This window comes from Squalius cephalus (assembly GCF_949319135.1).
Source record: "Squalius cephalus genome assembly, chromosome: 7".
NCBI lineage: Eukaryota > Metazoa > Chordata > Actinopteri > Cypriniformes > Leuciscidae > Squalius > Squalius cephalus.
This window is the reverse complement of record NC_137128.1, coordinates 34,418,600-34,443,929: the sequence shown is the minus strand read 5'-3', so window position 1 is coordinate 34,443,929 and position 25,330 is coordinate 34,418,600. Positions and strand designations below refer to the sequence as shown.

Genomic DNA, 25,330 nt, shown 5'->3' with positions numbered 1-25,330 from the left:
TTCACACACCTCTCGTCTCTTTAACACTCTACCCTTTCTGTGTCTCTTTCTCAGACACACAATCTCTGCATATTCTAATGGAAGTTTATCTTCCCAACTCAGGTCTCTGGGCATAGGTATAGGTGGCGTTTCTGCTCGTGCTGAACTTAATTGAACTACCGCTGAGCACACGGATGTTTCTGATAAATGAGTCACATGCGGCCACCCACCCCAATGTTGAAAAATGACCCAGATCCTGCAGAGTGACGCTTAGAACATGAATGAATGAAAACTAATGAGCAATGTGGTCACACTCAGATCTGCACACGAAGAGAAGGAACTTTGAAGAAATTAGATTTTATATTGTATAATTCAAATGGATTGTTGAATCAGTGTTTTGAAACTGACACATTTAATTGATTAAAGCAGTGGTTCTCAAACTTTTTTCGTCGTGCCCCCCTTTAAACCGTAAAAAAATCTGCCACGTTTTTTTTTTAATAAAAACGGAAAGATAAAAAAAAACTTGCAATGAAAAACACCTGCAATAGTTTCACTTTGTAATGTCATTATTTCATATAACAGTAAGAGAGAATAATACAGGACTTAACTTTTAATTTAAATAAACAAAAACATTTAAATATTTCAGTGATGCTTTGGATGAACAATACATAAAAGCACAAATATATAACTGTTTTTGACAGCGCCTCACGTCACAAGCTCAGCTTCTTGTTGGTCTTCTCACCAGAACACACACAGCAGGGGAGAGGTGCGTTCACAATAGCAGCTTGTGATTCGGTCCGCTGAAGAGATGCTTTTCTATGGCGAGCAACTTCTATGTTAGGCTGTTCCAACGGTGACAAGTCAACGGTCTGAAGAAGAATGATTCAGTGTAATTGCCGTTCGATGCTGCTTTATTAAGGCAAAGCGCTAACCGCTATTCATGCACTTGAACGGCATTCTTTTTCTTATTTTTTTACTTTTTTCTGCTGATCTCCCGCGAAAAACAAACAAACAAAAAAACATTGTATAGTGTGCAGTGTATATGCGTGCGCGCGTATGTGTGTGTGTGTTAAAATGTTGTTTATTCCTGTGATGTTGAAGTTGAATTTTCAGGAGCCGTTATTTCAGTCTTCAGTGTCACATGATCCTTCTGAAATCATTCTAATATGCTGATTTGGTGCTCAAGAAACATTTCTTATTATCAATGTTGAAAACAGGTGTTCTACATCGCTCTACAATTCGAAATGTGAAAATTGTAAATTATGATTTATGAAAGTAACAGCACATTAGCCACACAGTTTATGTATCAAACATGCACCACTAATTGACAACAGCGCTCTGGACTGCAGGAGTTCCCAGCGTACTGCGTACTACTGTTAAGTGGAGAGGAGCTGACATCTTTCCAGAGCAGAGGAACAAGTTTTTCTAACTGTTGTAGCTGTGTTTTCCCATCCCCTTGTCTTTCTGCCCAAGGTTGCAGACATGTGAGCAATAAAGGGTTAACATACAGAGGCTCTGTCTCACAGACGATTCAGGACATTGAATGGCTACCTTCTACAGCCAGCAAACGCATTGGTTAAGGTTGAGGGTGGGTCTGCGGTTGAGGCTGTTAAATGGACTGGATTCTCCTGGATCAGGAGTCGCCGTGCACAACATTTGCTCATATCCACTGTCAACGGGAGAGCGAGGGAAAGGAGGGAGGGAGAGAAAACAGGGGCAGAGACGATAGGGTTTTTCAAAGAATAGACGATAATGAATTTTCACGGAAAGGCATTAGAGTCAACAAGATTGTTTTTTGACACAATTGACACAATCTTGGTGGCTTGCCTGTTTTTTCCAACTTAGCACCTCCATGTTTGTCACATGTGTGTACACACACATACACCCACTCTTCCCCTCCTTTTCACAGCAGGCGGTGAGGTGGCCCTCCCTGGATTGTCATGTATAAGGGACAGAGGGTAATGTTGTTTTGCTCTTGAGTTGGCTGACCTGGTGTCACCTGACACTGAAGTGAACAACAACAGCTATACACTTGCCGTACTTGTTATATACCATAATGTGTAATGAAAATCTATGTGTGAAAGGCAGCACTGTTTTACACCTTTTCAGTCTTTGGAAAGATGTATTGAAGACCTTAGTGGAAAAACTGAGAATTGTTTTGAACTTGCATATGAATCCATTTTAGCTGCTCGGATTACTGCCAGCACTCTCACTTTTCATGACAACTTTTCCTCTGTTTTTGTTCTTTTTTTCTTGTATTTCTCAGCACGCTCCATTTCCCCAAAGCACTACATAAATTACTTTTTTTAGCAGGCGTTTCATGATCCCCGGGTTGGTCAGCGCTTGTCAGGAGTGTTTGGAATCTTCAGTGAAGCCTCCAAGCATTTTAGAAAGTGTAGTGTTGTTTGCCTAAATCACTGAACACTTGTCAGAGGCTTTAACATGGGGTTAAAAGTCAGATGAATACTTAATTGTCATGCATAAGGCAGGTCTGGAGATTTTTAAGCCCTCATCTTGTGTTGTCGTTGTCATGGAAGTAAAGGTGTTTGCTGGCCTTTCTTTGGACTAAACCAACTCCAGGATTGTGTTCGACTGAGTTGTGGTGTTAACATCACTGGCAAGAGCCAATATTCCATTAGGACACACACACACACATTTCCTCTCTGGCTTGTTCTTAGAACTCTGGGTGTCTTAATGCAAATCATTATTTATATCCTTTCCTTGTGCGCCACTCTGATGGTGAGTGTTTGTGTGTGTGTACATGGGTTGTGCTGATACAATCGTATATGGATTTCAATGATGTGATTCTAATTGTTTGGTTATATCTATTAATTTATTCCAAAAATAAATTCAAATGCAATTCACACACTATCAAAAGTTAGAGGTTGCGAGATTTGTTTAAAGGGGTGGTTGATTATGATTTCACTTTTCTAACTTTAGTTAGTGTGAAATGTTGCTGTTTGAGCATAAACAACTTCTGCAATGTTACAACGCTCAAAGTTCAAATTAAGATATTTGCTTTTAAAGAAATCGTTTTATAAGGACTACAACAAACGGCTGGTAGGGACTACACAACATTCCTCCCGGGTTAGTGACATCACTAACCCTATAATTTACATAAACCCCGCCCCCGGGAACTTATGTAAATTCCATGTTGAGAAGAGGAAGAGTTGTTGTAGTAGAGCACATTTGTGAGTCTGCTCAAGCTGTCGCATCTGTCTTTTCACATGCAATAGAGTACGTAACACAAATGCAATAGCATGTCACTCTGTAGGCATCCTACAACAGTTCCCACACTAGCGATTTTATTGATTATCATGACAGAATATGCTAATCAAAGACTTGAAGATAGTTAACTCTACATCAGCAACATAAAATCATCAACTAACCATTCAGAAACATCCTGTTGCATTCTACATGTTGTCACTTCTTGAGTCTCTCCATCATTATCCGACTCTAGTTTAAACATAAAAGGCAGAACAGTTTCTGACATTTTAGTGCTTGTCTGCATGAGGTAATCAGAGCTGCTAACACACACACACAAGCTCTTGAAGCTCTGCCCTCTGTGCCGGGAGCAGCAGCTCATTTGCATTTAAAGGGACACACACGAAACAACGTGTTTTTACTGACCCTCAAAAAGGAACAATTTTAACATGCTGAAAAAAATTATCTGTGGGGTATTTTGAGCTAAAACTTCACATACACACTCTGGGGACAACAAAGACTTAGTTTACATATTGTAAAAAGGGGCATTATACCACCCCTTTAATGTTTTTGAAATGTCTCTTATGCTCACCAAGGTTGCATTTATTTAATAAAAAATACAGTAAAAACATTAACATTGTGAATTATTATTATTACAATTTAAAATAACCGTTTTCTATTTTAATATATTTTAAAATGTCATTTATTCCTGTGATGCAAAGCTGAATTTTCAGCATCATTCAATCATTCTAATGTTTTCTGCTCAAGAAACATTACTTATTATTTTCGATGTTGAAAACAGTTGTGCTGCTGAATAATTTTAATTATAGATTTTTTTCACAATTCTTTGATGAATAAAAAGTTTAAAAGAACTAAATTATTAATAATTTAAATATATTTAATTTGAAATATTTATTTGAAATATAGCCTAAAACTTTTGTAACATTATAAATGTCTTTGATAAGTGTTCATTGATAAGCATGTTTTTAATTTCTGAATTAAAATGGTCCTTAAGTACAATCTTCTTTTGTTATTTGTTAGAAATGGTTTAGTTCAGGTTGTAAAATGTCATATGGTACAGCTCCCCCAAAACAATGGTATTTATGAATGAATAATTCATAATATAAAAAAAAGAAAAGTTTTTCACTCGAAAATAATGATTACGATGTTTACACTACATGTGTTTAAGCCAAGGTACTTTTTATTTGATGGATACGCAACATTACATTTTTTAAGAGTCATTCAATTTAAATTTAAAATTTAATTTAGTCATTTTTTCTTGAAAATGATATGATAGTTTTTCAAAGCCATTTCACAGACTCAAAGAGTCTATTTCTAGGAACTTGGCACATAATTGTGAAACTTTTTTTTTTTCAGAGCAAGACAACTCTGCTCACTTTGCAACTCAACTAATCTGTGCATGTTTGTGAGAGGGAGATTGTGTGCGCGTTCAACTTCAAATGTACAACTTTAGCGCTTGCTCCAGCTAGCCATGCGTGATTTATTTTTAACAGGCTGTCTCAGAGACGAGCTTGCAGGTCACTTTGTTAGAAAGAGGCCAGTAAAGTCACATACAGTTATTCTGTAGGAATCTGTAGATCACTATAGATTCTCTTCCCTGTGCTACGCAAGGACCTCTGTGACCCTCTAGATCTTTCTGTAGTTATCTTCAGGTTTTTTCCTCTTTCTTTTTTTTGTGCCTGTGCCACACATGGCCTCTGTCATCTCTATCACCTCTATCATTTTGGTGGGGTTGGGGGGTGAAGAAATATGTAAACACTGACTTCAGTGGGTGGGAGAGAAGGACTTACAAGATGACTCTTGTCAAACAACTGGCAGCAGTGTGCTGCTCTGTGTACTGTGAGTTTATAGGGGTTTGTGTGTGTGTGTATGAGGGAAATAAAGAGCACATAAAAGGCAGAGGAATGTGGTTGCACCATTTTAGGAGCTACTTATCAGAGTAGGCCATTTTGTCATTGTTTTAATATTTACAATTGTAACCTAGTGTTACATCAAGTTAGGACATGACTGTAGAGTTGAGTTACTGAGAAAACACTTAAAGGCATATTACAACTGAAGTACTGATAGCATCTGTCAATTTCCACAGAAAATAATCAGGCAATTAATTCTTCAGAGTTTGCATTTACATTAGAAGTCTAACAAGTTTCAGTACCACTCCTCACCCGTTTCCCAAGTATACACTTATTCTAAATAACAGTATAACAGTTTTGCAAAAATAACGAATTTATTTTGTATTAGCTTTCCACAAAACACTCCCCCATCTTCCATTGGTTGGACAAACTGATAGTTCCTCTCCAAACTCATGGTGATAGTTAAGCCAGTGTTCTTGTGCGGGGCTGATCGGGGTGGTTAAACAAATTGATTGAATGTGTTGATAGTGCCTCAGTGTTTACACTTTTATGGAAAAATCTACCTAAATATAACTTTCTTATAACTCTCACTGCTAAATAAGCTGGGATAAGAGGAAACATGACACACTTTAGCTTTAAACATTTACACATGTTATCTATGAGACTGATGTGGAAGAATCTGTGCAAAGTTAAAAGTTAAAAAATACCTGGTTATTTTCACATGAAATCCACAAAAGGATACCAGGAAGAGACATGAAGATGTATTTGATTTTTTTATTAGTTTCACATGGCTAAACCCCACTTGCTGGAATCACTTTGACCCACCTAGAAAAGTAGTCTCACCTCATAAGAACGATTTAAACAAATTTACAGAACAAACATAATACATTGCAGTGAATAATTTGTGCTTTTATATGTAAATGTACATAGCTTGACATGTTTCCCTTTAAAGCCTCTGGTTACGTTGCCTACAAGTGCTCTATGCAAATGTGTCTTGTGTTAATTTTTACAAACTGATGTCATCATTCTTTTTATGTGGTATTCAACAGCAGACAACATATTCTGTCCACTAACATTAAATTATAATTGTAAACTAGGAATATTCCTTGAGCCTTGCAGTCATAATTTAATCAACATAATTTATTTATTATTATTATTATTATTATTATTATTGCTGATAATAATCAATATTTTCATCTTGATGCATGCGTTTTTAATAATCCTATCAAATTAAATGTACAGCATTCTTATTTTAGCATCCTTTCTTTTGCATTACTTAAAGTGGAAAAAAAACGTTAATATTAAAATTAATGTTTTATATTTATATATTTTTTCCCTACAGAAATGAAGGGGTAAGTGTGGTAAACTGCATTTGTTTTCTTCATGCCATGCCCTATCTATATAAAAATGTCACTGGGAATGAGAGGCATCTGTATTTTCCCTTAAAATAATTTCTCTAAATGTAAGCTTTCTCTCTCTCCACAGTGTGTCCATCCTCATGCAAGCACCGTGCCTGCACTAAAGACAACCAGTGCTGCCACGACCAGTGCCTGGGCGGCTGCTTGGAGCCCAACTCGTCGCGCAAATGCGTGGCCTGCCGCAACTACATGCACAATAACATCTGCGTTGAAAAGTGCCCACCTGGTTTCTACACCTATAAGGGCTGGCGCTGCGTCAACTTCAGCTTTTGCCAGGAGCTCCACAACAAGTGCAAGCATGGCAAAGGTGAATGCCACGAATACGTCATCCATGATGGTGCCTGCATCCCAGAGTGCCCTTCTGGGTACACCACTGTAAACTCCACTACGTAAGTAACCCACTACTTATATGCTCTCCACTCAATGAACAGGCACAAATACTAGCGCACACATCCCCAAGTGTCCTAAAGGGTACTTCAAATGCTTCATGTGTGCGTCAGGACTCACATAAGCCAAATCTTTTGTGTATGAAGTTTGACCCAAAGGATGCCTGGGTCATTAGACCACTCTGTGCCTCATTTAGTATACGAACTGGATGAAATGAAATAGACCTACTAGTCGCTTGGCTTTTCCTCTTGTTTGTATTTACTGGTAAAAAAAATATATGATTTTGATGCTTTGTATATACTCAAACAGCACAGAGGACTCAAGGTTGTTCATATGACGTGATTGGTTGTCCATCCTTGCTGACAAAAACTGCTTAATTCAGCTTGGTTTTCTTGTCTTAGCTGGTTTAAACTGGTCTAGCTGGTCTCCCAACCTGAAAAGTAACCGTATAGGCTGAAGGCCCAGATATACTCGCAGCGAAGTTCTTTTTTGGTGGTCGCTTAGGGGTAAAAAAAAAGTCGAAATACCTTTGCAGGGGTATACTGTGTGCGAAAATCCAGAATTGATGAATATGTAAATATGTGCTGCACACTTTTCTTACAATAACAAAAGAGAAACAACAGAAATGACAGCGGAGAAATAACGGCAATTAAGAAAGCATCTGATCACAGCAATGTGGATGTTTGCACAAGCTCTGCAATTCGGCACTCCAGTCGAGTAAAATCACGTTTATTTATAAGAGTACTTTGTACAATAGATTGCGTTAAACCAAACAGCTTTACTGTAAACATGAAAAAACAGTGTCTGTGTTGTTTTAAATTAGAATTACACTTCAGTTTGTACTCTAAGGTAGCTCTCCAGTGTTTTTTCACTCACAAACGTCTGACCTCAACCGAGGAAATTAACCCGAGAAGATTTCCGCATCAAAGAGGGCGGAGCCCATCAGTGCACCTACCTATTATGTAATCGCCACAGACCAACGGTAGTTTGAAGGTGTTTACCAGTCAGAGTGAACTTTTCCTGGAAAGTTTGTCTTGGCAAGCTGTTTTGAACTCCAAACGAACTTTGTTCGATTTTGTTCGAAATGACATCACACCAGTTCGTTCTTCAATTTAACTTGAAGTATATCTGGTCCTTGAGAAACCTCCTAAGACTAGCACTAGTTTAGGCTGGTTTAAGTTGCTTTTTAAGCTGGGATTGCATCCATCCCTTCTCTTTGTCTCATTCATGGAACAGGAACAATAAGTAAAGAAAAATACTGTTCTGGCTTAGAGTGATCAGGGCTGTACTGACCTCAATCGACTGTCTGAGCACACAAAGGGTAATTTAGTGTGTGTGTGTCAGAAAGGGAGCGTTGTATGTTAATGAGAGGAAATGTGTGAGTTTTAAAGCAGCGCTGACCTAGTGTGAGGATTGGCAGTGCTGTTTGTGCCCATTTAAAAAAGTGAGCAGAAAGAGGACTACGACAGACCGCTACCCTCTGTTTTACAGAGCTTTTTAGAACACAGTTGGTATTGTTTGTTTGTTTGTTTGTAGTGGAAATGTACAATGACCAATGTCTCATAGCTTAATTCCCTCTCTCTCACTCTATTTCTGCACATATGGGCATCCCTATGTAGAAGGATGGGTAATTGGTCACATTTTTTGGGTAATTGGTCACATGTTTTTTTTTTATCCTCAAAATGGTCAGTCTGATTTCCAGACAACGCTTTGGTCTAGCTGTGGTCAGACGCTAGCAAAAACCCTCAAAGAAAATAGTGGAGCATGCAATCAAAATTAGATATTTTGATACAAGATTTAAAAAATGTATCACACATACTTAAACATGGCAAAATAATACCCTTGAGAAATGCATGTTAGCAACTATCTAGAGCTGTGATATGAAGAGCAGCAGACAGGAAAAAATAAACTACTGTTCAAGAGTTTGGGGTTTGTCAAAATTTTTTCAAAAGCTATTTTTGAAAGCAGTCTCTTATGCTCACCAAGGCTGCATTTATTTGATAAAAATACAGCAAAAACTGTATTCTGTCTTAATTTACTTTAAAATGTAATTTATTCCTATGATTGCAAAGCTGAATTTTGCTGTCACTTTTGATCAATTGAATGCTTCTTTGCTGAATAAAGTATTGAAAAATATCTTACTGACCCCAAACTTTTGAAACTTTCAAAAGTGTATATGTCCATTTTATCTTTTAAGAGTCCTCAAAAGCAATATTGGGCACTGGTAAAACATTTACTATAATATTATGAAATATTAGTAGGTATGTATGTTGTTTGCAAAAAATATTATTTTGTCAATGAATATATATATAATTTTGAATAGCTGTCAATTGAAAAGATTTCTGAAAAGCTGTCAATTCTCCATAGAGTGTGAAGTTATGGAATCTGTCCGAATTTATTACCTTTATTCTCTCACCCAAAAATTATAATTCTATCCTCACCCTTAGGTCTCTCCATACCCATATGATGTTTTATTCTACTGAGGAACTCAGTAAATAATGATTAGAATTTAGCATAATGTCAAAGCTGTTTTTGTCCATGCAACAAAACAGAATGCTGAATAAAAACCTGCAAAAAATATAAGAATAAAAAAACTATCATGAAATGAGTCCATATGACTCATGCACTATATTCCACGTCTTCTGAGGCCACACAATAGCTTTTACAAACAAACCATATGAGGAGAAAGAGGATAAGAAACTGCTCGATCTTCATTGGTTCTCACATTAATCATGACGCACCGATTGTTTCATGTGCAAACGCTTGAATGAGATTTTATACCAAGATATTTTGTGGATAATGAGTTTAGTTTTGTTCGTTTCTCAGATGTTACAATTAAATGGCTTCAGATGTTGTATCAACCATTTTTATAGTACTTCTTATTACTGTCCCCTAATAGTCGACTAGAAGAGGCTAGTCGACTATTAGCCTCTTAGTAAAATTGTATTAGTCGGTTGGTCAAAAAATAAAAAAAACCTTGTGTCGAAGTCATGCAGTCCGTGAGGGTCAGATCGTTAACAGCGGTTCTTTGTGAGAAAATCCAAATGTTCGCCCAGCCATTGACCGCAAATATGGCTTATCATTTGAAACATGCAAGTAACTTTACCTAGCCGCTCTCTCTAATATTAAACTAGATAATTGTATGCTATTATTAGGCAAATATCCAAGTGTTTGTGCGGAGCGCGCTTATTGCATGACATGAAAACAGCAGAAACAACTTAAAATACAAATTTTTGGTCAAAACTGTAAAGTCTACACTTTTATTAAACTGTACACTTTTATTTGTGTAATCTAACAATAATAAGAAAATGTTGTGCCTTTGTAAAATAAAGAAAACAAACAGGATGCACTTTCTGCCGTCTCGGTCTCCGTGAACTGAAGCACATCATGACAATGAACCGAAAGTCAGCGTATACTTGCCTCACAGACATTAGAAATACATCTATAAAAAGCTTGAAATGTCTACTTTTAAACAAACTAATTCAAAACAAAAAGAACTACTCTCTGCTTATGTAATCTGGCTAGTCAGCATCGTCAACTTTGTAGCCGACACTGACACAGAAAATACTAGTTTATTAATTAATAATTAAAACCTCTCCTTGCTATTTTTTCCGACACATTCATAATCATTTCTTTTGCCAATGCTTTGCAGCAAGCTTTATGCGTACGCTTGAGCGAGGAATAGGCTATATATTACGTCTATATATTAAACGCTCATAATGGTTTAGTATTCTCCTCAGTATATATTCAAGTAATTAAATTAATATTAAACGTGCGATGAGTCAACAAATTGCTTAAATGCACGACTCTTATTCTACTACAAAAATCTTTTATTGTGGGAAGCCCTACTAATTATCCTTTTTGGAGCTTGAAAATCTGAATCGCCATCCTGTTTGTGTTCCTTGGAATAAAAAAATAATATTATGTGGTTGAAGCAGAAATACGGTGAGTAAATGATGACAGAACTGACCCTGTAATGCATGTTCTGCCAGATAGGACACTTCTTTTTTCTGTCTCTTTCTCATGATACTCTTGCTTCCCCCTTGCCAGTATGACCCCTGGGCTGGGCAGTTTTGGTGCACTGTGGGAATTCAGACAGCAGACACACAAATCACAGAGGCTGGACAGACAACAGTGCAGTGGTCCAACCTCACACCCCATGCTGCTGTCCTCGATTACTTTCTTTGCACGTTAACCGCGTGCATTGAGATATCAGGAGTTTCGACATCCATGTCCTCATCGGCTTGTCTCTCTCTGTCTGTCAGATGCATAGACAGGGAGCGCCGTCTGGCTACTGACAGATAAACGACTCTGAGTTGAATCCTTGCCGCAGGGAGACACGACATACTGGACTCTCTGATATGTCTGCAATAAGGATTTCACCCACGCACCAGCTTTCCTTCAGATTAGCTGGATAAAGCGCAGCACATTCCGTCCTTTTTGGCGGGTATCAAAAAAGAGTAACAAGGTACAAAACACAGCGAAAGCCCATAAAGGAAATTACTTGAGCTTTGCCCGATTGGTGGTTTGTGCACATTCTTGACACGGCTTCAAATGTGGTGTTATGTTGTGACACTAGTATGATTGTTAAGACTATGAGAATCACTCCTCCATATCCTTTGTTTTGCTTGTGGATTCACACTTTATTAAAGTTGTCATACAAATATGCGTAGCAAAGTTTCACAGGAAACTGTGTCGCAGAAAGCATCCTGCACAGAGGACAAACAGTTCCTCAGTCAGGCGCGACACTTCTACAAAAACAATCAGTGATTAAGTTGTGTCTTTGGCACGTCTGAGAGAATGTCTCATTCATCCTTGATTGCACCCTCGGCCTGCCCTGCAAGGTCATCCGCACCCCCGCTCCCACCGAAACAGCGCTGGCACTTTGCGCAACAGGATTCATGTCCTTGACACAAACAATCAGTTATTGTCTTAATGCTACATATTTGCCTTAATGTCAACGACAATAGAAACTCTCCGTCATATCTGCATTTCTTTGTGTCCATTTACAGCACGTACGGATGAATGACTTTTGTTTGTTGTGTGGCTTTGTGTACATGTGACTTTGTTCTGTGCCACAGGTTGAACTGCTCCCCTTGCGCTGGCCTTTGTCCCAAAGTGTGCATGGGGCTGAAGACAGTAGACTCAGTCACTTCGGCACAGGCTCTGAGAGGATGCACAGTGATCAACGGCAGTTTGGTCATCAACATCCGCGGAGGGAGTAAGAACAATACAATTTCTCCACTTTGTGCAGCATAGAAGGGAATCTTTAGTATAGAGCTCTCTGGAATTCATGGTTCTGCCATCAGCATTCTGCAAATGTTTTTATATAATGACGCTGTTGTTATAATTGGCTGTTGTTCGTGGCAACCATTCTCCTATACTGTTAGATTCAGGTCCCCATCTGTGTTCTGATCACTGTGTTCTGCTGGTGCATTTACCTTCCAGATACATAATAATAATAATAATAATAATTTTCTGATTTTTATTAAGAAATATATATACATACTGTATATAGACACATCATTGACAGATTAATAATAAAACATCAATAGGAGTAGAACATAATAATAATAATTATACTCTTGAATAACTGACAGATTAATAATTAAACTTCAACAAGAACTGAAAATAATAATAATAATTATTATTATTATTAATTTTAATTATTATTTATTTGTCAGTCATTCAGGAGTATAATAATATAAAAAATAATTAGTAAAATAAATAACATTTTTTGCATTGTGACTGCGTTACCACCTTGGGCGTGTGTTCACTTCCAATAATTCAGTCAGTTTAATCAATAACAGAAACCTATAGAATTTTTACAGAGTAGCCTTATTGTACTTCATTGTACATTTTAACAGTGTGCAGACTTTCTTAAATTTCGGATTTTAAACTTGCTCTTCTTTCCACTTCTCCCTGTTAGATAACATAGCCGCAGAGCTGGAAGCTAACCTGGGGCAGCTGGAGGAGATCACCGGCTACCTGACAGTGCGACACTCATATGCCCTAGTCTCTCTGTCTTTCCTTCGCAAGCTCCGAATCATCCATGGAGAGACGCAGGAAGTCGGGTATGAGTCTTCTTTATAGGATGTCAAGATTTTCCTTGGTTTTCCAAGGTTTTCCAAACTGTTGGCTTTATCCATTTGCGCTGTCAGGTCTAGCTTGTCAACCATAATGATACTATGTCATCTTTCTATTCCTTCCTCTTCCTTTGTCCTTAATTGTGTGCTGTTTTATTTCCCATCAGGAATTATTCATTCTACGCTCTCGATAACCAGAACCTGCGTCAGTTGTGGGACTGGACCAAACACAACCTGTCCATCCAGCAAGGTCGCATGTTTTTCCATCATAACTCCAAACTCTGCATGTCAGAGATCCGGAAGATGGAGGAGGTGACTGGCACTAAGAACCGGCAAACAAAGAATGACATTGTCTCAAAGACCAATGGAGATCAGGCTTCATGTGAGGAGGACATAGCTTTGAATTTCCTTTATGCTCATGTGCTCTTTTTTTAAAATAAATCTGAACGCATTGTTGTTGGTGTTTGACCAGGTGAGAGCCAGGTTCTGAAGTTCACACAGATTCGCACACTTTCAGACAAGATCATAATTAAATGGGAACCTTTCTGGCCGCCAGATTTCCGAGACCTTCTGGGATTCATGGTTTTATACAAAGAGGCGTAAGTGACTCAACTTTTTTTTTTAAATGGACCTAAAAGGTGCACTATGCAGGATTTTCAAAAAAAAAGAAAGTATCGACTCATACAAAAATAATGCCTCTCAACCTATAATTACTGAAGTGTGTGGTGGTGTTTGTGTCTACAGAGACACATTTTCTTCTTGAATTCCTGTGCTCGAGACATTTTTGGACTGCAACCTTTGGCCAGTGGGTGTGTCGCCCCAGCCAATCATTTATCTATTAGCGTAACTGTTCTTTCATATGTTTAAAAAAAAAAAAAGCTATTTATGCATGATAAATACAATATTTGAAAAAAAAGCTCATTGCTCATCTTCCCGCTGGTATTCGCTTGAGTCGGCTGGGCTGCGTATGCAACTGATAAATAATGTCAGGGTAGAGGACTTGTGCTTCTGGCGGTGCTCAAACGAGGTGTCAAGCTTGAATGTTGTGTTTAGAAACAGTAACTGAAAATAATCATAATCAAGGTAGACAGCATATAATGAGCTGTGAATGAAACTGAGACTGACGGATAGAAGTACCATCCAAAATCCAGAGCATTTTGTCCTCTAGAAACTTCAGTAAACACTGTATATTTTATGTTTTGTCGACTTACTGATACACACCAGGTTATACGAATTATCCCTCACAGCCTTGTTTTTATTTTCACCATTTTAACAATGGTGTCTAGCTCAATGCAATGAAGTGATTTCTGTGTTAGTGTTTGATAACATTTCTCTCTGCTTCTCAAGGCCATATAATAATGTAACTGAGTTCGATGGTCAGGATGCATGTGGCTCTAACAGCTGGGTCATAGCAGATGTGGACCCTCCACCTCGCGCCACAGAGGGAAAAGAACAGCAGGAGCCCGGCTACCTCATCCTCCCTCTGAAGCCGTGGACGCAGTACGCCATCATGGTCAAAACCCAGCTCTCCGCTTCTGATGAACACCAGGTCCACGGAGCAAAGAGCGAAATCATCTATGTCCGCACCAATGCTACTAGTAAGAGTTTCAGATTCGACTGATTAAATATACTGTCAAGGAAAATGAAACTTTTAGGGCAAACCTAGAAGAAATTTAGAAAGTTGGGATGACCAGTTTTTTGTATGCCCTTGTTCAGAACATCCATTTACCATTTTAAGACCTTTCACTTTACAGCATTTGTATTCATGATCTCCTTACCAAGCCTGTTTAAAACTAAATGTAGTCATTTCTCTAGTCTTTTCTGTAAGTCGATTTCAGTTGCAGTGTTAATCTTGCAGCCTTGGCGAGGGAGAGGAAGAAAAGAGGTCAAAGGCTGGTAAAATAGGCCGCTGGTGACTTTCAGTGATGTGAAAGCATTTAGCAGCGTGCACATCATGCCAGGCCGTGATTTAGGAGAAAAAATAAATGCGGTTTGCTTTCAGTGCTGCTAGGTGTCTGTCTGATTTCCTTTTGAGCTTGTTTTGTCTTTCCCTCCTGATAAACCACATAACCATTCACTAAGCTAAAAAACATTGTTTCGGCAGCTGGTTGGCAAGAGCTGAAAGCAGCGCTTCAGGGTTTTTCTCTTTTTTTTTGTCTTTCTGGTTTGGCAAACGGTTGGGTTCGCACACTGTGACATCGATGGTGCCCCTCTACTTCCTTTTTAGGAGGAAGCTGTCGTTATTCTTCTTGTGTCATCGGTGACCTAGTCTGACAATGTGGTCTAACCAGAATTGAGTTTTGTTAAGAGTCTACTGTTCTACTAGTCTACCTTTTTGGCTTTGTTCTTATTTAAAATCATTTTTGTTTTTTCCATTTACTTATGGGTGAGTTTTTGTTGTTGTTGTTTTTCAGAACCCTCCGTGCCCCTGGACCCCATATCCTCGTCAAATTCCTCATCTCAGATCATTCTGAAGTGGAAAGCCCCTAACGATCCAAATGGAAACATCACACACTACTTAGTCTTCTGCCAGCAGCAACCAGAAGCTAGCGAGCTCTACAAGTTTGATTACTGTCAGAAAGGTTAGAAAACATACATGAACATATGTATATAAAACACACACACTACCGTTCAAAAGTTTGGGGTTGGTAAGAATCTGAATTTTATCTATAAAAAGATTGCAGAACAAAATCGAAGCCTTGTGTTTCTGTTGTTTAGGAATGAAGCTACCCACCAGAGCCCCCACACAAGTGGACAACGAAGAGGAACAGAAGTGGAACCAAACCGAGGAGCAGGGCCAAGATAGCCGCTGCTGCGCTTGCCCCAAAACGGAGAAACAGCTGAAGAAAGAGGCGGAGGAGTCAGAGTACCGCAAAACCTTTGAGAACTACCTCCATAATGAAGTCTTTGAGCTCAGGTAAATAAATACCACGGTTCCTCATTTAACTAGTGTAGATTAGAACTGCAAACACTAATCATATAATCGGTAATCAAAATAAAATTATTATGAAAAAAAGATAAAGTTTTACTATTTCTGCGCTCAATATATAGCATATATTATATAGCATATAATTTTCCTTACATAAACAATATATAGCATACATATAATCATAATATGTGTATATTACATGTACTATTTAATGTATGCAAATCATAGCTCACATTATATAAACTTTTTAATAATATGGCAATATATAGCATAGATACATTATAGAGACTTTCTTGTATAAATTGTATATTGCATATATTATATAATGCAATTTTCATATATAGACTATATGTAGCATACATTATTGAAATTTTTTCATTATTATATATCATGCATTATATAAACTTATGCAAACCATTTACATATAGTTTGAAGGAGAGCATTGTGAAAGATGTGAAATATCTAATTTAATGTATGAAATAATCAACAGATTGATCAATTATCAAAATAGTTCCCCGTATTATCAAAATAGTGTAAAGGGCTCAGAAACATATTTTTCTATTCAAAGACTCTTGAGATGCAGCTGTCACAATCTTCAGCTGACGTGACCCTCTAGGTGGAGATTCTCAAGTTGTTCATGTTGTTATGGTGTTCATCTGTTTTCTCCAGAGTTCTAAGCTCAGGGTTGAACGTCTTTGTAGTGGTCAGACCGCTTTTCTTCGCCGGGCTGTTTTTGACTCCACCAAGACCTTGAGTACATGTTTTTGTTAGGTGCGTTTCCACCTTCTATGTATATCTTTGGCCTTCAGAAGTTCACAGCTGGCTCTAAAGATCTCGTTCCACACATGTACACACAAACTTTCTCTCATGCCTTGTACAGGCCTTGGTTTAGTGTAATCTTTGTTTTGGGTTGAAGATGTTGTCTGGTCTGTGGTAGGGATGGACAATGTTGACAAGGACAACCACAACGCAATGAGGAAGTGCAGACTCTTACACAGGTGCTTTGTCTCGCTACCCTTCATTGTTATACATATTATGGTTGAGTTTTGCAGATGGTCTGCACGTTTTATTCACAGCGACTTTACAGTCTGTAAAAAGTATTCGATTTGTTTTATTTAGACATTAAAATATGATTTTACTTGTGATGATTTTATCCTCGGAAATGCTTTGGCTCTTAGAACACACCAAAAGTGCTGAATCCTCCTGTCCTGAGCTCTTATATATGAAGAAATAACCGAAGGCTGTGGTGCTCTGGTAGTGGTTTACCACTAGAATAGTTAAAACCAACCACATGAAATGCTCCTTTGCTCCCTCTAGAGGCGATAATTGTAATGAACGGAATTTTGCAAAATAATCTGTCTGACTTCAAGACTTCAAGTTACGCCCACTTCAGGTACGCCCACTTCAAATTGCTCACTGTTTTTTCCGACTTAAAGCAGCGCTGCACAGACTGGTCGGTGTATGGCATCAAAGTAACGCGAGAGCGATTAGAGAACAGACAGTTCCGTATGCTTTTGAATCGCTCTCGCACAAGCTCTCTTAGCTGGTCAAGAACCGAAATGCTTGTTTTGGTATACAGTAAAGCAAGCTGTAATCTGCATTAGTGCCAGGGTACTGATAATGTATGGCAAGAAACCATATTGCAATGTATTGTTTTATCAGTTATTTGTCCCACCTCAACTAGAGTGTTGAGCAAGCACTAATATATCCTTTTTGGAATTTGGGTTTATTTCCTTTTTTTATATATATATATATATATATATATATATATATATATATATATATATATATATATATATATATATATATATATAAGTAATTGTAAACATCTTTTGATGTCTAATTGTATGCCTGATTTGCTGATGATACATTTTTTTGACTGATAAACACAGTACTAATGAACAGCTAAATGCACCGCTGACAAACAAATCTTATGCTACTTTTGAGACAAATTAACAACAAGCAGACCCATAACAAAATCTTTTAATTGAAAGGCAACACAATGAGGGTTTATGCAAACCCAATCTAATATGTTCTGGCACTAATATTGTCTGTTCTGGGCTACTGCTGCAGCATTACTACATCCAATAGAAAATCAGATCTCAGAAAGTGCCTCAGCCACATAAAAACAGTAGAATCTAATCCTTGTAGTTTTCCCCTGTGTCCACATTCCCTGTAGGTTTCAGTCTTTGTATAGAGAATTGCATTGAATGCAACAGGAGATTATATACAGAGTTCTATAGGTCCTTTTATATTCCTCTGAAAATGTGTTCCAGTTTACCACACCTGTTGACAAAGAAGAGATGGGTTCATGTGTAAAACATGTTCAGATTTTTATTTTTTTAATACAAAATTTTCTGGTAGCAGTGTTTCCTCAGTATACATTTTAGTAGTGGTGTGCCACCACAGCAAGAAAAATGTGAAATTTAAAAGAAACACTTGTCTATTGTAGAAGTAATTATTATATTATGATGATTAAAATAATTTTAGCACTAGAACCTCAACTTGAATCATAACTTAGGCCCAAACATGGATAGATAAAGGACAAATGAGGAATCGTCACTCAAAAACAACACAACTGCACAAAAAATAAAGAGGAAACAGTTGTAAGCTGGTATAAAAAAAAAAAAAAATTAGGCGACATCTATGCATTTACATCTATTAGGTGACATCTTACCCATGCATTTACATTTTAATAATGGCAAGTGACCACTCCAGGGCGATCTACTACTGTGTTGTGTTGCTGGCATCTGTGGGACACTCAGCGAGACAGATTGACAAGCTCAAAGTTCCAAACGCTTTGCTCTGCCCTTGCTGCAATGTAAAAAGCGTCAATATGACATACACTTCGATTTACACGGTTATCTCTGGAAAATATTCTTACCGTTGTCTCTATACAAGCTGGCATCTTGCCGACATCTCGTTTTGAGTTTGACATATCGTGTGGTTCTGTGTGATTTGGACAACTTCAAGATACGCCCACTTCCTGTTACGCCCCTCTCTTGCAGTCCGCAGACAGACCCATCTCGAATTTTGCGGCTTGCAGTCCATGCATGCTAGTGTTGTACTCTTTAAAATATGGCTAAAATACCCTTTAGCAAAGATACACATTTAGACTTTGTCTTCTGGTTAAATGTATCAAATACACCAACTTTCAATAGTTTGTGGTCGGTAAGATTTTTTTTAATGAAAATCTATTGACCGAAATATACAGTAAAAAACGGAATATTTGTGAAATATTTGTGAAACTGTTTTCAATTTTCACTCCAATTTTACTCCAGTCTTCATTGTTGCATGATCCTTCAAAAAACATTCTAATATGCTCAAGAAACACTTATTATCAATGTTGAAAACAGTTGTGCTGCTTAGTATTTTTGTGGGAACCGTGATCAGGATTCTTTGATGAATAGAAATAGAATGTCTATTCAGATTAATTTAATGCATCCTTGCCAAATTAAAGTTTGAATAAAAAAACAACAACATCTTAGTTGTGTTAAAGGTGGTAAGTATTTTTGTCCAATCAAACTCTTTCATAATGAGTGTGTTTCTGCTAACGACCTGCTTCAGTAGGAAATGTCAACAAAAGGAAAACTGTGCCCAAAAGATTTCAAGTTGCTAATATTTCAATTGGTTCAGAGCTGTTGAATGAATAGTCACTTTCATTTCTTTCAGATTCCAGATATTTCCTAAACTGTAATTTGTGGCCTGTCATTTGTGTAGCCCTTTTACTTCTGAGCGAGAGTGAAGAAAAGACTCTGCGTCATCAGGCATATGTCATATTATTTAAAATTTTTCCCTCATTGCTTTGAAGGGTTGAACATTTGTTTAGCGCAGATGAACATTAGATTATTGGATGAAATAAGTGCTGCAACATGTAGAACTGTCATTTAGTCAATCAGACTGCTGTTTGATCTTTGTGTGAGGCTGCTTAAATTACTCGCATCAGCTGGAATCACAACATAAGCACACTTTTTCAACATCCACAAACATCTGTTTTCTAATCAGTGATGTATTGTAGGCAAAATAAACGCCTGTTTGCACAAACAGTACAACAGTCATTCATATGCTCTAATGCAAGATAGAAACCATCTTAAAGTACAACCTGAATAGGCTTTAAAAGTTGGGGTAAGTCATTTTTGAAATATGCTGTTTGGAAGTTAGTCGGGCCGATACAACAACAAACATGTAACCAATCAGCAGTAGTCATGTCTGGGCAAGAGCTTTAGGATCCACGTTAATATTTGAAACGCTGTCCAGCGCTGGAGAGAGCTAAGTGGGAAGGCCTGAAAACCGATGCGGATGTAACACTGGGTTTGAGTGTCATTGCGTGTCTGGAGCTGCTGTGCTGTCGGCAACTAACAAACAACTCTTGTTTGTAATTACTATTGTGTACTGTACGTATATTTTTTGTGCTTCCTTGTCATTCGTTTATTATCTGCGCTTTATTTTTCGTGAAGCATTATTTTGTTGTGCTTCTGCTATGATAAACAAACATCCTCTCTTGGATTGCATGCGTAACGGAGGCCAGCTAGTCAGAGTCGTGCTGGCGACTGCTAGTGAATGCGGTGTTTAGCGTCATTGTTAGTGCACTCGACTCGCAGGGGGATCGAGGTTTGAGACCGACTCGGAGCAGGGCTGGTAGAATTGTAGTGTGAGTTTTGGAGGCGGAGCAATGAAGAAGGGGTGTGTTTGTTTGGGTTGATTTCAAACATCAACATGTTACATTACATTACATTACATGTTTCTGTGTACACAGGCCATCAAGACAGCGCAGATCTCTGGTGGGCATTGCCAATAGGACCTCCTCTCGTCTTTTCACTACGCCCTCCTCGTTGCCCAATGGCTCTGCCACTCGTAGCCCAGAGGAGGAAGCAGAGGCCAATAAGATTTCACTGATTGTTCATGCCAAAGAGTCAACAGTCATCTCCAATCTGCGCCATTTCACCAGCTACCAGATAGAAATCCATGCCTGCAACCATGAGAGTGACCCCACTCGCTGCAGTATGGCGGCCTACGTCAGTGCCCGCACCATGCCCGAAGGTGTGGGATTGTAATTTTATGATGCACTATTTCATAGAGTATAGCTATTTTTTATTGGCTATATCCCCTATTGACATCTGTTTGTTTCTGTTTTTGTACAGAGAAAGCTGATGACATTGTGGGTATGATAATCTATGAGGTGTCTGAGTACTCTGTACACATCAGGTGGATGGAGCCTAAGGCCCCTAACGGCATGATTATTCTCTATGAAGTCCATTACAAGAGACTGGGAGATACAGAGGTGAGTTGTTACACAGGATGGAGATCGAAGCCTGCACTCTGCTCCCATGAACACTGGCTGCACTTTTAAACTGATTTTTATCAATCCTGTTGAAATCTCCAAATAGCTCCAAATAAACAAGCTTTTTTAGCATAATTGCATCAGCTGTGTATTTCTGTAACCATGGAGAAATGCATCCAGAGACAGGAGTAATGTTCCTAATACTGTTTTTAAAAAGCCTCGGATAAACAAGTGATGATTACATAAAGGTTAATAATTGTTGTAAGCAAAGCAAAACATGATGGTTTTGCACTTAGCGGCACATGATGCACCTGTTTCGGTTGATGGATTTCGGTTGTTGTAACTGTTTACGCTGACCTATGGCAGTTTCATTAAAGTCTGATGAGTAATATTTATGTATTAGTGTGAGATGGACTTTAAAAACAGGATAAAAACAGAGCCTTTGCCACTGGATAATGGGTGGCTTAAGTCTGATGTGCACTGCAATATAGATTCTCTAACTGCATGCCTTTATGTCTTAGGAGCTGCACCACTGCGTATCCAGGAAGAATTATATTGCAGACGGAGGCTGTAAGCTGAGAGTGGTGCACCCTGGGAACTATACAGTGCGGATCAGAGCAACCTCCCTGGCAGGCAATGGATCGTGGACAGAGCCAACACACTTCTATGTTCAGGACCTACGTAAGATGGCTTGTCCATAATGCCTATGAATATTATATCTTCAGTTATTAAACTATGCATAAGACCCACATAACTGAATTTTGAAAAGGTTTGTGTGTGTATATGTGGAAAAAAGACTAAATATTCACACACTAATACTATTGACACAAAGTTTTATTGAACAACTTTCAACCTCTTAGTCTTCATTAGGGAAAAATTGTCAAAATGTTGCAGTTGTTTAATATGGAAGATGTCATCAGTTAAGCTTTTTTTTTTTTTTACGATAAATTGGTTTTGTTGTGTGGTCATTTTTATTGTTTGGTTAAGTTTGCTTTGGGTTTTATTTTAATAATATTTTTAATTTATGTACAATATATTCATTTAAAAAAAAAAAAATTCCTTGGCACTTAAGGCTTCCTATTAATATCAGTATATAGATAATATTTTTTATTTAATCTTATAATTATTGTTTGCTCCATTGTGTACTGCACCTGTACACAACTTGGTTTGAAAGTGCACACCTATCATATATATATATATTTTTTTATATATGTGAACAGGTGTGGACCCATCCAACATGCTGAAGATTGTGATTGGTCCTGTGATCTGTGTCTTTTTACTACTTGTGATGGGAGGTGTGGGCTTTTTCATGTTTAAGAAAAAGTAAGTGTCCTGTATTCTGATTGTCATGAAAACTGTAGGAAAGTATTTTTTTGTAAGGCAAGTAATCAATTTCTTTAATTTTTTGTGTTCCAGGCAAACAGAAGGTCCAACTGGGCGACTTTATACATCCCCAAATCCAGAGTATTTCAGCCCAGATGAGGGTGAGCAATTTTCCTTTCCCTCTGCGTGTGACCTTTGGCAGCAAATGATGCACATTTAATTTGATTTTAATAGAAGTGTTGATTACATTAACCATCGATTTAGGCAGATTATAACATTTAAATGACTTTCTCCTTTGCTTGAGATCTGCTCCATTTCAAATATGACACTGTGTGTTCTGCATGTCTGTTGTGTTTGTGCAGTGTATGAGCCAGACGAGTGGGAGGTGCCACGTGAAAAGATTAATCTATTGCGAGAGTTAGGCCAGGGATCTTTCGGCATGGTGTATGAAGGCATCGGAAAGGACATAGTTAAAGGCGAGCCACAGACCTGTGTTGCAGTGAAGACGGTTAACGAGTCGGCCAGCCTCAGAGAGAGGATTGAGTTCCTCAACGAAGCTTCTGTGATGAAGGCATTCAGCTGCCACCATGTGGTAAGACATGTCTCTTGCATGTCAGCCTGCATGTTTTGTCTTATTTTAGTTTTGTTTATATATTGTTTATAATTATTTTTAATATTTTCAGTTTTCATTTAAATTTTGAACTTTAGTACATTTTATTTAAGTTAGTTACCTAGGCAACTTTTTTTTATCTAATATTTATATATACACTACGGCTCAAAGGTTTGGAATAATTGCGATTTTTAATGTTTTTGAAAGACATCTCTTATGCTCACCAAGGCTGCATTTATTTGATCAAAATAGAATTTATAGAATAGATACATTTATAGAATAGATAGATATTTTATAGAATATAAAATAGATCACTATAGAATTTATTTAAAAGAGAAATCTTTTGTAACATTATAAATTTGTTTATTGTCAGTAAAAACAAAAATATTAATCACCTTTTTCAACGTATGCTTTTTCAGGTTTTATTTTAATTACTGAAAATGATTTAATAGGTTTAGGTTTAGTTAACAATAACACTGGTTGGACTTTGACATAGTCTGATATGTACAGTAACTGATATGATTTTGTGGGTTAGGTGAGGCTGCTGGGGGTGGTGTCTAAAGGCCAGCCCACTCTAGTGGTGATGGAGCTCATGACACATGGAGATCTGAAGAGTTTCCTGCGTTCTCTCAGACCTGACTCAGAGGTAACAAATCATACCAGAAGTGTCACTATCAGACTTGCTAGAGCTTTTAGATCCGTTTTAAGGAGGTAGAATATTAGATTAGTTTATATTACACATTAAAATCCCCCAAAAAAGGGGATTTTTTAAATATTGGATTTTTGTTTTACTGTGTTGTTTGATTACTTTGTTACAGAATAACCCAGGTCGGCCTCCTCCAACGCTGAAAGAGATGATTCAAATGGCCGCAGAGATAGCAGATGGCATGGCTTACCTGAACGCCAAGAAGTTTGTGCACCGTGACCTTGCTGCCAGGAACTGCATGGTGGCCGAAGACCTGACCGTAAAAATTGGAGGTACGTAATGTGATAGGGGTATATTTATTTAAAGTTTAAAGGGATAGTTCACCCAAAAATGAAAATTAGCCCTTGATTTACTCACCCTCAAGTCATCCTAGGTGTATACAATCGGACTTATGTTAAAAAATGTCCTGGCTCTTCCAAGCTTTATAATGGCAGTGAATGGCCATTTCTGTTTTGAAGTCCATAAAAGTGCATCTATCCATCATAAAGGTGCTCCACACGGCTCCGGGGGGTTAATAAAGGCCTTCTGAAGCGAAGCCATGCGTTTGTGTAAGAAAAATATCCATATTTAACACGTTACAAATTAAAATTCTAGCTTCCGGCCAGACGCAGTCCACTTATGCCTAAAGCGCAATGATTCTGTGCATAGAATCAACACAAGGCAGACGCTTTGAACTGATTAATCATGCCCCACGATTATTATTCCTGTGTAAATACCTTGTTAAAATGTATTTTTTCATAATAGGTGTCGCTTCAGATGCTTCGTTTTTCGTGTGGATGAAAAAACACTGCATAATTATGTCCATTTATGATAAACGTTTCACTGTCCGGGTGGAACTAGTCTTGGGTCTAGTATGCACGTTTCTGAAATAAAATAACTGCTCAAAGCTAGTAAAATATTCTAGCTATGCCACACAAAAGTGCCAAAATGAGATGCTGAATACATGGGTACAAGTGTGGATGAAGCACAGGATGTGTTGTAGTATGTCTCGTACGTGGATTGTGTCATCTGTTATTTTAAGCGCTTTCTAATGGTGTTATTTTGTCTTGTGTTGACTGCTGTCAGATTTTGGCATGACAAGAGACATTTATGAGACGGATTACTACAGAAAGGGTGGGAAGGGCCTGCTTCCTGTGAGATGGATGGCCCCCGAGTCGCTGAAGGATGGAGTCTTCACCGCTCATTCAGACTGCTGGTGAGCCGACCATATGCACACACACACACACAAACAACCATACAAAGACGTGTCATTGTTGTAGGACAATCCTTAGGTTATGTTTTTGTCACTAATGACCCACGTTGTGCTTGTCAAGGTCGTTCGGTGTGGTGTTATGGGAGATCAGTACTCTGGCTGAGCAGCCCTACCAGGGGCTGTCCAATGAACAAGTCCTTAAGTTTGTAATGGAGGGAGGATACCTGGACAGACCTGACAACTGCGCAGACAGATTGTGAGTGTATTACTGAAATATTGCCCATGTTACCATCTTAAAGTTGGTGTTTATTGCAATACTAGCTTTAGCCTACTGTATCTGGGCT

General features: G+C 38.0%; 1 protein-coding gene across 1 annotated transcript in view; it reads left to right on the top strand.

The window, feature by feature from the left end:
* insra (insulin receptor a) overlaps positions 1-25,330 on the top strand; it is a 61,180-nt gene that overhangs the window by 33,677 nt on the left and 2,173 nt on the right. Inside the window, exons 4-21 of the mRNA XM_079875856.1 lie at positions 6,540-6,861; positions 11,941-12,080; positions 12,789-12,933; positions 13,113-13,327; positions 13,418-13,544; positions 14,293-14,543; positions 15,360-15,527; positions 15,664-15,862; positions 20,631-20,914; positions 21,016-21,155; positions 21,677-21,836; positions 22,376-22,478; positions 22,572-22,639; positions 22,841-23,070; positions 23,624-23,734; positions 23,907-24,066; positions 24,860-24,989; positions 25,108-25,242. Of these exons, the coding sequence (XP_079731982.1) occupies positions 6,540-6,861; positions 11,941-12,080; positions 12,789-12,933; positions 13,113-13,327; positions 13,418-13,544; positions 14,293-14,543; positions 15,360-15,527; positions 15,664-15,862; positions 20,631-20,914; positions 21,016-21,155; positions 21,677-21,836; positions 22,376-22,478; positions 22,572-22,639; positions 22,841-23,070; positions 23,624-23,734; positions 23,907-24,066; positions 24,860-24,989; positions 25,108-25,242 (3,088 nt within the window). The remainder of the gene's footprint in view (positions 1-6,539; positions 6,862-11,940; positions 12,081-12,788; positions 12,934-13,112; positions 13,328-13,417; positions 13,545-14,292; positions 14,544-15,359; positions 15,528-15,663; positions 15,863-20,630; positions 20,915-21,015; positions 21,156-21,676; positions 21,837-22,375; positions 22,479-22,571; positions 22,640-22,840; positions 23,071-23,623; positions 23,735-23,906; positions 24,067-24,859; positions 24,990-25,107; positions 25,243-25,330) is intronic.